The 13947-nt window shown below is 39.1% G+C and overlaps 1 protein-coding gene across 3 annotated transcripts in view; it reads right to left on the bottom strand.

Moving 5' to 3' along the window:
* arhgap10 (Rho GTPase activating protein 10) overlaps positions 1 to 13947 on the bottom strand; it is a 54113-nt gene that overhangs the window by 29453 nt on the left and 10713 nt on the right. For 2 of the 3 annotated variants that reach the window (XM_044347226.1, XM_044347224.1), the window contains exons 2-14: positions 7848 to 7943; positions 7531 to 7592; positions 6120 to 6191; positions 5809 to 5910; positions 4176 to 4286; positions 3845 to 3949; positions 3340 to 3469; positions 2626 to 2732; positions 2380 to 2474; positions 1609 to 1690; positions 1359 to 1401; positions 1169 to 1237; positions 515 to 589 (exon numbers count right to left, since the gene is read on the bottom strand). In XM_044347226.1, coding sequence (XP_044203161.1) covers positions 515 to 589; positions 1169 to 1237; positions 1359 to 1401; positions 1609 to 1690; positions 2380 to 2474; positions 2626 to 2732; positions 3340 to 3469; positions 3845 to 3949; positions 4176 to 4286; positions 5809 to 5910; positions 6120 to 6191; positions 7531 to 7592; positions 7848 to 7943 — 1149 coding nt within the window. The remainder of the gene's footprint in view (positions 1 to 514; positions 590 to 1168; positions 1238 to 1358; positions 1402 to 1608; positions 1691 to 2379; positions 2475 to 2625; positions 2733 to 3339; positions 3470 to 3844; positions 3950 to 4175; positions 4287 to 5808; positions 5911 to 6119; positions 6192 to 7530; positions 7593 to 7847; positions 7944 to 13947) is intronic. The other variant, XM_044347225.1, reaches the window with a different exon arrangement.

Genomic DNA, 13947 nt, shown 5'->3' with positions numbered 1-13947 from the left:
ATGAAAAGGACAGAGGACAAGCTCTATAGGAAAGGAGTTGAGTGAAAGGGATTCAAGAGAAGTGAGAGGCATAAAGGAAATTGAGAAAGGCAACTGACAGACTAAGCCTGCCACGAGCACATGAGAGGCTGTCGTAGCTGCACGTTAATGAAGCAAAAGCCAAAAAGTGCAAGGACGTGGATGGAAAGGACCCTGTCTGGTTGTCTGGGGGATATAAAATTGAATGGTAGTGAGGAAAAGATACAGGAAAGCACTTGTTGCACTTTAGAGAGACGTGGTTCTGATAGACTGAGTCATAGACAGATTATCAGTCACTATCTTTTTAATATCACCCCAACAGACACATCCATTACGTCAGCACATTCAACTAACTAGGGGCAACGTAATATCAGAGAGATAGTGCGGTAGCCTATAAATTAAAATTTTACCCCAACTTTATTCGGCTCTCACCAGCAACATTTTTTCATGGAAATATATTTCCAGAGTAGAAAGAAAAGAAAAAAATATGACTTACCAATCATTAATGAAAGGAGCTTCTGCACCTTGGAGCTTACCCCCACAACTCTGTATAGGCCCTGGTCATTAATACCTGGTAAATAATAATGATAAAACTATATGTGACATTTCTCTTAATAAAGTCCTTTACAGGGAAAGAACAGACAAAGCAAACAATAGAAGCAAAGACAACAAAACAAAACAATGAAATCATAAAGACTAAGAACAGAATATTATATATACATAAGAACAACCATGTAATAAGTATGTGGGGAGCAGATGCGTGTCATTGCAATTCGAAACAAGTTCACTAAGACAGATAATAATTTGCATAAATACATATTAGGCATGTTGAGAGGGACTAGAACAAACCAATTTTTTGACTGAAAAAGAGGTCAGATAAGCATGTGAGGAGAAATTAATAGGAACTTTAATGCTCCTCAATGAAAAGGCGTTCATATAATCTACATGCTGCCTGCAGTACCTGCTAGTCAGCTGTTTGTTTTAATATTGGAGCAAGTCTGCCCCCTTGTGTACAGATAAAGATACTGTACCTACATTACATGACCCTATCCAGGAATTCTTGTGTTGAATTCCCTAAAATGTATCACCTTGTAATGCTGTGATATCAACTGAGCGTTTCTGTATTTCCATACCTAAGTCTAAAGCTCACCTCTTGTTTCTATGGCACTGATGGAGTTCTTCACAAAATTCAAACCCACATCATCCAGCTGGGCATCGACTGTAGGAAGAGGAAAACAACAACCCTTAAAAATGTTCATTAATTTAATGTTATTCTTTTACGGTCATAAAACCTAGTTTGAAATATATAAGCTCACAGTCTGTCGCATTTTGATACTTACTTCCTCTTTCTTTAGAAAAAGTCCTCCCAAGATAGTGTCCAATCTGTTAAAAATAACAAAAAACATACATCATCATAGTTTACTACAATTTAAGTGCTCAACACTTGACACACATGGCATAAAGTGCAGGCATAAACAAGTATAATATACTATAAAGAATTATTTTGATGTCAATTTAACAGCATACAGTGGGTCTACATGAATAAAGTGTGAGTGGTAGATGATGACACAGTGCAGGCAGCTGACTCACAGGTTCCTTCCCACCCATGGCTTGCATCCAGAACTTGTGGTCATCCTCTGACAAGGCCTGTACTGTGAGTACTGTCCCCGGCCTGAGAGAGAAGCGGTAGAACAAGGTAAGTAAACATGAAAAGTGCTTATCATTCTGTGAAACAAAAAGAAATCCACTGCCAAGGGCACTTGCACCTTGGGTTTGCAAATATGAGCCCTATTAGTCAGCCCCAGCTGGTTTATGAGATGTACAAATCGCGTGGAACCAGATGGATATCAAGTTACTCATCACAGTCCGAATAGAGGTGTGGATTTGAATTTCCATACTAAATCTGGGGTATTGCTCGTCTATTAATACTACAGAAAAGGGGCAGGGCAGAGTTAAGTTGTATGACAAAATGAGATATCTATTACAGGAGGACACAGCAGGGTGTGGCGAATCCTCCCTGTAAAGTTTATGAAGGCAGCCCTCCAAGACAAATCCTCCTATTCCGCCCTCTGCAATCCAAAACACATAAAGTAGAGCTACAAGCTACACAGTAAACAGCAAGCATGTGGAGCTAAAATCTCTAGCTGAATTGTTAATGTGGAATATCACAGCAGATAATATATATGCAGTGTGACCACTATGGACAGGGAACCCATTGAATATTTTGCATTGTGTTCCTGAAAGATCCACCCAGGGGTAAACTTTTCAAATAAAGTCACTCTGTCACTTCATAATAGCTTCAACTGCAAACATAATATCATCACAGTGTGATTGAGGAACAGTGTTACATAAGTGATGTACCGGTCTGTTATGTCGAGTTCTAGGCAGAACCTCCTGTCCAACATGTCTGTAGTTTTGCGGAGACAGGACTTGAGCGTGACAGATTCTGTCTCACCCTGACGAAAAAAAAAAGAAATTAGTGTTCAGAATGTTTTTTGGTGACAAAAATTTTTACAAAATGACATTCTGTGAAAAATGAAAAATTGCATAGCGAAGAGAGTTTGGATATAAAAATTGTGTGACATTAATAAGCCACTGACTACTCACAATTTTCCCACCAGATCTGTGGTCGAAGGTCACCATGTGCAGGATCTTCTGCTCTTTGACAAATGTGCAGTAGCGCTTGACCCAACTTGAACCAAATGGAGGTGGCCCTAGAAAAAGAAAGCACAAATGTGACACATACATTCACCAGTATTTAGATCATAACAAACACTATTGCTTACCGAGCGAAAAGTAAAGTTGCAGCTGCAGGATTTTCCAGGTTGACATATATAACATTCCTAACATACAATGTAGTCAGCAAGTGAAATGTGGAGCAGCAAGAAAAAAATAAACAGTCTGCAGTTTTAGTAAAAATAGTCACAGCAGGTGTAGTGTAGACACTTTAGGTAAAAAAAAACAAACTAAAAACTAAAATTGGTCATTTTGCCACTACTTGAACATCTTGCAGGTGCATCACACTGAATCAATACCGCTACTGTCTGTTTTGTTCATAACATGAAGATGGAAATGCGAGTTTCTCCAAACTTTCCTCTCCGATCAACCCTTTAAATAATGCCACTGAAACATACTGTATGTACAAAAGTAAATAAAACATTAAGCAAGTTCTGTACAAATATGGGGAATAAAGTCCACAGCTGAAGAAAAACTGTAAAAGCCCCTCCTCTGTCTATTATATAGGAATGTGTATATTTGCAAGTTTGTAATGTTTGACAATGAATGAGTGTAATACATAACCCATATTTAAACACATCTTACGTTTTTCCTGTACATAGAGGTAGCCTTCACAGCTGATAGAGCTGGTCTGTCTGTATTCTTGAGGCGCCTCTCTGATCCTCTTCATCAGCTCGTACACCTCTGACCGTGTGCCCTCAAATCGACTCCTCGTCTGGGTGATAGGAGAAGCAAACACATAATCTGCTAAGTCACTTTCTGATACTCGTTGGTTAGGTAGGATGACCCCCTAATGTGAGGCCACTGCAAATCAAAACTTGAAAAACCTTTTACCTGCATGATACTGGTTGAATAATTAGGAGTAGTATAAAGCTAAAAATGAAGCAGGGTTAAGAGAGTAATGGTGCTTGCAGAATAGAAGAAACCAAACTGATGGTAAATGGACTGCATTTATATAGCGGCCACTCTGGACCTTGTTATTTTCAAGGCACATAAATAGCAAATAAGCATGCTGAGTATCACTGTTATCCAGATCCAGTCTTTAGTCTAAAGAAACGACAAAACATAATAAAATATTCATATTTCTTACATTCTGAATATTGATCTGCAGTGCTTTTTTATAATGGTCAAAGTCCTTGGCAAGCTCGTAGCCCTGGTGATAAAAGGTGAAGACCGTCTGAAAGAATGCCAGCATCTAAAAAGATCACAATACAGGAGATAAGAGATGTTAATCTGGGTTCTAAAGGACTCTGCAAGTGAAAGAGAAAGTCTATGGCCTGAAACATTATCATGTCACATTAGATTATGATGGGATTGTGTAGTCATTATCCAGTAAGACAGAAACTTAGCCCCAAGTGACATATCCTATATTGCACCGTGCTTTTTATTAATGTGAAAGACAAGCTATGTCAATCACTCACCGGTTCCACACACTCAAACTTCTTTCTCTCCTGGATCTCCTGCAGTTTGCACACATAGTCCAGTGACTCCTCCTGAAAGTGCTGCCTCATGGTTTCCACCTGGATGTCTGCCTGAAGAGGTGGATAAAACACACACCATGATGATTATAATCACAGACTGATGCATGGAAGCAAAGGAAAAACATTATGATCTTACACGTATGTGATAAAGTGCAATTTTGTGAAGCTAGAGGCATTTCTTGGTATGGCATTAAATTCCTACAGAAGGCAAACTGAAGTTGCGCTCTATCAAATGTTGATCATACTTCTGGTTAACTGGATAACCCCAAATAACAAGTTTGTCTCGGAGGACTTTAAAATCTGTACAACATATGAGACCCTCTATGGTTAGATCCTAGATTTGGATGAGGAAAAACTCCATACACCAAAAATACTGAAACGGGGCAGACAGAAGTAGCAGTGGTAGAATTTTAAAAAAGTCTGTCTATCTATTACCTGTACCCACTTGTCCTTTGCAAGGTCACAGGAAGGCTGCAGCCCATCCCAGCTCATTTTGAGCTAGAGGCTGGATACCAAAGGGCTGGCATGTATAAACAGACAAAACGCTCAAACTCATAGCTATGGGCAATATAGAGTCCCCAGTTAATGTAACCTAGACTGTAGGAGGGAAGCAGAGCTACTAGGGGGAAAATTCAAGATAAAAAAGCCCCAGCCAGCTGGTGGATTAAATGCCTTCTTTCCATAAAGTGAAAACCACTGTGCCACCCTTGAATTACAATATCACTCTAAGAATTACAAAGTAGCAACGTATATATAACAGATCCGCAATGTAACATAGAGTCTCAGAGGCCTAGATGTTAAAGCAAAAAGTAGCTTATATTTAATTCTGCAGAACAGCCTTAAGCGTAATAAGTGTTTTTTGACTACAGCAAGGTTGTCTCAAACTCCTTTATGTCAACTGTTGATTAATATACATAATATCTTATTCACTTTGAAATAAATGAGATCAGTGTTCACACAGTGTTTTTCATTGTGTATGCTACTGTTTAGTGGGTTGACTTGTAACAACTGATGCAGTGTTGATGAAGTTCATGACTCTTGTGGCTTTGAACGAATCACTGGGTCTATTTATTCAAGTCTGATAGCAATCTGTGTTGGTACCTTAGACCCTCATGTCACAAGAGTCACAAAGAACACACTGAGCAGCCTGCAGTCATAATGTCAACAGATTCAAGTGTCCTCTCTGGTTGGTATATACAACATATGGGTAAGCCTTACATGGCTACATGGAATAGCAAAGACAAGGACACAGACACATTGTTCAGTGAGAAAGATTTTAGATTTTCATCTCATGGTACTGCAGCATGGATTGTTCCACAAACTATAGCAACCAGGGTTGACCTTGGTGGTACAGTACAAGCAAGCACACATTTCCTTTCCAAACAAGCCAGGAAAAGTGTTGCTGCAAGGCACGTCAGTGGAAACTCACGTAGACCAACAGAGTTTGCAGCAAGGCTCTTCCCCACAGCACCAAAGACAAAAACCAAAAACAGGGATTCCCAAACTAAGTACCGTTTTCCGTCCGTTTAGTTGTCAAAATGATCTTTCAGAGAGATTAGTAAAAGACAAGTACCTCTTGTAGCTGTGGCTCTTTTTTCTTTGCTGACATATTCAGAAGTTTTTCCAGAGAGCTGTAGTACTTCTCAGTTTCTTTCTCATACTTTTTTCTTTCCGCCTTGAGAAGGTGCAGCGGAGGATGTAGAAGCATATAGGGAGAACAAAATACTAGATTATTCTTGGTGACAAGGAAAACAAAGCTATATGTGCAGTACAATTCATTTTGTATTAGCAACCAAATGTTGAATGTGGTCATTTTAAACAATCATTATTAGGGTAGGAGCTACAAAAAATATTGGGAAGAGGCAATTAACCATCATACAGTACCCTTACTGTGCCGAGGTGGTCTTTCCTGAACTTCTCCAGGGGTTTCATTAAGGTTTCTGTGATGTTTCTCATCTAGACAGAAATAGAGACAGAAGTCTTGCCTTCGTTATTGCTTAACTCAATGACAATTAATATTTCATATGACACTACAACATTTTATATTGTTTGTTGATTCTAGTGAAGAGTGGCAGCTGTATACAGTTTCTTGGCCTCTAGGGCAGCTGCTTTTTGATTGATGCCCTACCGGCCTTGATGTAGTAAATTACATGGCAGATATTGCATAACTATTCTACTAAAGTATTTTTGTCCTCCAAAAATGTATTAATAAGGTGAGTGTATTTTTCTTCTTTCCTCCGGCGTGTCTGTTATGCTGGCTGCAGGACATGTCTGTGCCTGCATGCCCATCCTACTTTTCCTTACTTTGCACTGTGATGTCATCCCACTGTGCTGAGCTGTGCTGAGCTGAGCATCATGTTTACTACTATGGTCTGAGCCTAGCGCTAAAGCAGTCATCCAAAGTCAGCCTCTGATGATGGGCCCACTCCCTAACCTCAGACACTAGAGACAGACATTACAAGAAAATGGCTGTTTATAGAGAGTTGGAAATACTGTAAAGTGTGCATCCCTGTCCAAAGAAGAGTTTTAACTGCTTAAATTAAAAGAAATCTTCAAATGACACAAAGATACATACAGAACATGTATATCGCAAATAAACCACAGGACATGTAGTACATAGTGTAACACTTTAACACTTCAGGGTTGCAAGTCATATGTCACTGTCATAAGTAGAGTGAGGAATCTTGTAAGAATGAAGTAACTTCCTTCATATTAGATGTGTGATTTTTGTGGTTTGTAAATGAGCAACTAGGTTTTTTGAAGTAGCTAGTTTTTATTGTGGTATGTTGCAATGGGCTGTATTATTGTGGACCTTGTTGCCAGCAGTAGTTAATGTGATCTGTCTAGGTATTTAAAGCTTCAGGGTAATAGTGTGATCCGCACTCCTGTCCTCTCCGCAGCCACTCCCAGGCAGGTGCTGAAGCAGTGACCCTTAGACATGCACAAGGGAGGAACTGTTCATTATCAATACATTATCCACCCACTACGGAACTGTTTTTCTCTGCATACTGGATTATGTAGCCGTTGTGTATGTTGGAGAAAATGACATTACATGTGCCTGTTGGGATCTCTGGTGGATGACAGAGTTAAACATTAATAGATGCAAGTACCAAATATGGGCAGTAATAGGTGTAGGCTGGTTGGAAACACACACGCTGAAAGCACACACACAGTTAAACTCTTCAAGTGCATGACACCACACACACACACACACAGACACACACACACACACACACACACACACACACAGGTATTTCCCCTGGCTTTTAAGCAGGTTCTGACTGGTTGTGCTCACCATCAGCTCTCTTTGGTCTTCTAGGTTCTTGAGGAATGAGGAGAACTCTTGCAAAGACTCATCTGGAGTAAAAAAAAAAAAATCAAAACACAGTAATGAATGCAATCGTCCTGTCTCACTCTCTCACATACTTACACATGCAGCCCACAAGATATTATGATTATCAGTTGTTCCCACCACAGGTGCGCAACAAGAACTGTTCTTAATTTGCTGCTAGAGAAAGAACTGTAAACAAACATTTACAGTTTGTGTCTGCTTCAGTGGCAACACAACTTGTGGTTAGTTGCAATCATGTGAGGGCGCAAACCCATACTTACCAATACATTTCTCATCATCCGTCTTTGCATCTCCGATGTACTCAAACTGAAACTCTCCCAGGCACTGGGCAAACTTTCGCTGTGCAAGAGCAAGCTCTGAAAGAACATTTCAATTATAAAATACATTAAAAGTAGCACTTTTAAAAAGGAGGGAGAATTCTTGATATGATTATACTGTGTGTTATAAACAAGTCTTATTGTTGAAGATCATTTTGACCACACAGACTACGTTATATTCATTGTACAAATATTGTCCTAAAGAACCATTTGTAAAAACGTGACAGTATAAGCCATTTTAAGAGTAGGTCTGATGCATCACACACGGTTAACCTCTTTGCAAACATCCTGTCTGTCTACAGTCTGCTACATCCTGTTGCATATCAACCCTTAAGAGTGCAAGAGGGCAGGGATGACAAGTTATCTTTATTTAGTGATAACTTACACAAACAATGAGAAAAGAAATTGTATGATACTACTAATTGACATTCCTATTTATCTTTGTCAGCTTAATTTACACTAATTTGAGTCCTTTTAACTATTTTCAGTTAACAAAACTGTTCAAAAATCTTCGTCTCTCATTTGGTTATTTCCACAAATTAACTACTGCCTCAAAGTTGTATTAATAGTTTATAAATACAAATCTATAGCATTGATTACTATATTTTAAAAAATGCAACAGTATGGCAAATGCCTATGACTATGCTCTGAGAGAATACACACAGCCACGTATAACCCCATGGATCTCTGCATTAACACTATTTCTGATTTTGAGAGGTGGATAAATGTTGTTTAAGTCCACATTCCTCTTCACCCTGCAAATCAGTAAATAAAGTAAACTAAATCTATTTCCAAACAGTAAAGAGATTCCCTGAGGTGGGATTTTTGACCTATGGCAGTCCCCTAGGGAAGCATGACAGAATGTGGCAAGGGTATTTTAAGACTGGAGCTATGAGCAGTATACAGAGGAGCACTGTCATTAGATTTGACAGATGGCTGGGACTCTATTGGGAACAATCAACTGGGCTAAACCACTGCAAACAACTCTCAGACTCTATTGAGCATCTGTAACTGCTACAAAGGCATTACTGTAGAAAGCTGGCTTGAATGTAGAGCTGTGGCTAATAATGATTTTTTTTTCTTTCTGAGTGGTTTCAGCAAATACTTCCTAAAATTTGAGCAAGCAGTTTCTAAAATTGTTGTTAAGTCGGAAGAAGGCTAAAATTACAGAGTAATGAAGATCGGAATTAACCGGAACCCAGACTGGGTCAAAAACCCCCAAATGTATGTCGCAATGGGAAAAATATACCGTAAATGACTGAAAATGTAAATTATACTGTACTTTTTCTTATTGGTAAATTACACACAGTATTCTTGTTGTTCAAATAGTTCAGAGGTCATCCAATCATAGGGTGTTTGTTGTGCATGTGCACTGTGTTTTATGATTTTGGAAAAAGTTGAATAAGAACCAGCTATAGGCCCTACAAACTCAATCATCCATTGGACCCCTGTTGCAAGCCACAGAGAAGAGCATGCTAGCTGTGAGCATGTTTACATTCTTATGTTAGCATGCTAATTTTCTAAATGTTATCATCATCAGCGCATTAAAATCCAACAGTTAACTAGCCAGCATGTTGACCTGCTAATTGTAGGTGTGCTGACATGTTAACATTAGCTACTATCAGATCAGACCAATTCAGGGGGCCCTGCTATTGTTCATGCTGGCTCACTGGGACATTTAGATAAAAACAGAGCCATCTTTAATGTTGTTGGTTCCAAGTGGACTTTTCCTGCTACGACACATCAAAGAATGTCTTGTGCTTTTAATAGCCAATGCTTAGTAGCATCCTTCGCTGTGTTTTTACCTTGTGCTAACTTTGCATGATTATGGAATTGCAATTAAAGTCTATTGACAACTTTAATTGCAAATGCATGACATTTTTTTTCATTTAAAGATTTAATTGGGAGGACATTTTGCATTTGTTTTTCATAGTGCACAGTAGAGACAGAGGGTAGAGAAAGGAAGGGGGATGACATGCAACAAAGGAGCCCAGTAGGATTCAAGCTACAAACTAGACATTGTGGTAACATGGTATGTGTCTTAGTCTATTGGGCAATTCATGACCCGCAAAATAGATTCTGTTATTGCCTGTATAGTCAGGTTTTGGTAAAGGCGATACAAGATTTGAGCAAGGCAGCTGCCTACATTCTCTATGCAGGAGAAAACAAAATGCTCACAATATAACAATTACTTATACATATACAAATGTGGTGCATTTCCATAAATGATAATAAAATATCAGAGCAACAATCCAGCACTCACTTTTTTGATTAATTTGCTTGAGCTGTTTTTCTATTTCTTGTTAATGTTTACCCATGGCTATCCTGCTGCTTACATACTCCAGGTTCCCTGAGCAGTGTGTGTACACATGCTATGGATTAAATCTACGGTAGGACCCAAAGCCCAAACATGTGAGAGGTGTTGGACAATGTCTGCCTGAGCCTGGCACAAAGGGCATAGCTTCTGCCTCAATAATTTATTTCAAACAGTTATCTCAAATGCACCTCTAGCTGTTCTTCAGCTCAGTCTCAGATCTATACTATCCCCAAGCACACAACAAAAAATGGGCCAACTAAACACCTGTACTCAATTCCTTTGGCCAATTTATTTAAGTCATCGAACTACAGGAAGCTAAGGGATTCACACCAGACAATGGGAGAGCTTGTATATCACAGTATTTACAACTGTTTGTTCTGTGAGCAGGTCTTTATATAGCACTTGGAGGAAATGTTCTTTCTTTTCTTGTGAGTGAGGTAATTGTTTAAACAGCAAAAGAAATGCACAACAAATACAAGAAAATTAAAAATCAGGTGCAGCTTGGGTGCAGCTTTTGTCTATCCACATGAATGCAGCAAATATGTGCTAATGACAGTGAGCAAAACAAAAGGATTAATGACTTGTTGATGGCTTATAATAGCTCATTTCTTGGCTTGTGAACTTTTGCAAGATGCTGCACAGACCTAACTTCAGAGTATTAATCAAAACTAGAGATAGTCAACATTTGTCCTTTCCTCAGACACCCCATAGACGTGGCAAACAAAGAAACAGGCCACTGGAAAACTTAAGTTAAAGGTATACTATGCAGGATTTTACTAAAAAAAAAATCGCATCTCTCTCTCTTTTGCTCTGGTGTCGAGTCGTGGAGGAGGGGCCAACTTTGAGTGCTGTGCGTTTACAAACACCAACTGACAAATCCTGCATAGCATACCTCTAAGAGACAAACAATAGTAGTTGGGTGTCAAAGACATGGGAGGGGTGTTTTGGGATGCCTTAGTATTACAGACATGAGTTACTGCATTAATTTATTTGACACTAGTTTAGAATAGAAACTTATAATATAAACTTGCGTCAACAACACCAAATAAATTTATAGTGCATATTATACACTACTAGTAAAATGAAATGCTTTTTGGCAAAAAAAAATCTGTCATTACTTCCAACCAATGTAAACACAACCTGATGAAGTGTTATGTGGGACATTTAAGTAAGGGTTGCGGGCATTATTGTCAAAATAAAGGTATGGCAAATATAAGCCTGTCAGGTCATTATTTTGAGAGCAAACATTTGTAAACTGAACATAGCGAATTACTTCAAACTGACTGTAAATCTAGGAGGAATCTAAACCATGCAGAGAGCTAGGATCCAGACCAGGGTGTGCAAGTCCATAAAAGGTGAATCTGGTCACTCCGGTTTAGCAAATAGTCCTTAATTTTGCAGTGCATGGAATGACTGCAGACAATACAAACGAGCCTATATTGACATGCTCTAGAGTAACCTCTATAATTTTACTGGGCTTCAAAAAGTCAAATAAGCAGTAAGCAGTAAGACAGAGGGAGCGTAAAATAGCTGTCATTGGACCTGGCACCTTGTCCCTCTATTAGATTTAACTGGTATGTTTTACCTGTGAACACCTGACATAAGACCTCTACCAACTTAACCACTATTACTATATTTCACCACTGTTTTTATTTTCCCTTGTCAAACATTATGTACTAAGGTACAGCCATTAGGAGTTGAGAATTTGGCTGGTATTCACCAGAAGTGATGCGATGTCTAATTACTTTTTCATGTGGTCTTTCTATTGTTTTCCTCTTGTTTTTTTAATGGAGTAGTCAAACTATGATACCTTTAACCATATCAAATCCTTTATGAACCTTATCTTATAGCTTACTACATTAGTAAAATAATCTAGCCAGGCAAACTACAACAAAACCTCTTGCTAATCATCCTTACTAACACAGCTAACAGCTGAGGCCTCTTTTGACTACTTCAATCATTATTCTTCTCTCAATTATATTACTCTCCATTCATACCTCTGAAACAGTTTTTTTTTCACTGGGATTGCCAATATTGCCGGTACCCTGAGAGCATCTCAACTATGGTATTAATATACCCCTTTTAATGATATCATTTTAAAAATATAACATTTACTATAATTGCTGTAACTCAGTAGTCTGCCTTTCAAGCGATCCTTATACCTAGGCTTGAAAGAAAGAGTGACAAGGTTTCTGAGCTCCAACGCTTTTCAGACTGCCAGAGGAACGCAGGGAAGTTGTCTGTCGTCTTTTAACTTCCTGCTTAAAACTCTTTAATATAACAGCTATTTTATAGGTTGAATATTGTTTTATTTATCTGTGTCTCTACTACTCATGTCTATCCTATACTGGCTCCGCTTTTGAGTGGCTTTGTTAGCAGTTTTCTTTACTTACTTTTACATTTTTCCACCTGCATGTCAGACAAGAATGGAGCTTCACATACAGTATGTGTGTGCATTGGTGTTAGTAGTAGTTGTGGTAGTAGTATATTAAAAAGGCATAATATGCAGGATTTTCCTAAAAAACAATGTATAGACTCATACAAAAATGATCACTCTTAGTCATCACTAATGACCCAATAGAAGTGTGTGGCAAGGTATGTACAGAGACACTGTCCTCTGCCTGTATTTTCTTATTATTTTGCTGTGTTTGAACGTTTCTGGACGTCAGCCTTTGGGCAGTGGGTGTGTAGCCCCCAGCCAATAACAGCATGCAGGTGTGAGGATGGGACTCATAGCGTAGCGACCAGGTTACATCGCTGTGTCCGTCTCTCTCTTCTGCTCTGTGTGATGGATGTATAAAGAGAGCAGGTCCTTGTGTCTGTTTGAACAAGGGGTGGGGCTCCACTCACACACACACACACACACACACACACACACAAAGTTGAGCTTTGGTTGCATTCCCACAAAATCCACCAATTGGATTCCCTTCCCCCAGGGTTGTACTGAGGTGTACGGAGGTGTGGGTGTGTTTATTTGTGCTTTGGAACATAACCGCTGTGAAACAATCAGAAAATAACATCTTATTCATCTGATTCACAGCTTTGTTCTCACCAGTGCCGCTCCCTCTCTTCATTCACTCTCTAGCTAGCTCGACCACCACTGCTCTCTCTCTCTCTCTCACTGGCTCATTGAGCCGGGGAGGAGGGGCCAACTTTAACTGATATGTGTTTACAAACAGCAACCAACAAATCCTGCATAATATACTTTTAAGTTCTTTGTTAATTGTAACATTTAATTTACCATCAAAAACACATCATAACGTAAACCTAAGTTCTCAGCTTCTATTAGTCTGATGGATAATCAGAGTTTACACTACGCGATTATATCCCTGATTTTCCACTCACCAACAGTTTTTTGAGATCGCCGACAAAAGCCCCAAATCAGAGGCAAATCGGCATTCGCTCGGCGTTGACAAATGTGAACTGTTCAAAGACGCGATCTAGCATGCATCGTAGACAGCTGAACGATATCACGCAGACTAAATATCTAGACCTGTAAGGGAGTCCAAATCCTGTAGTGTGAAAAGTATTGTGACTGACAATGAGGGTGGTGATGAGCTACTGCCAATGAGAGGACAAGACACGGGGTGAGAGGAAACCTGGCATATCCAAATCCATTCTCTCACCCATATTATTTTCTTTTTCTTTCTTGTTTTTTCACTGCAAATCAGCACACAAACAACTTGGGTCGCTGGTTTCTCGCGGACCCCGTCTCACGCATGGTAT

Source organism: Thunnus albacares, chromosome 3 (genome assembly GCF_914725855.1).
Source record: "Thunnus albacares chromosome 3, fThuAlb1.1, whole genome shotgun sequence".
Classification (NCBI taxonomy): Eukaryota; Metazoa; Chordata; class Actinopteri; order Scombriformes; family Scombridae; genus Thunnus; species Thunnus albacares.
The sequence above is the reverse complement of the archived record's forward strand: the minus strand, read 5'-3'. Positions and strand labels throughout refer to the sequence as shown.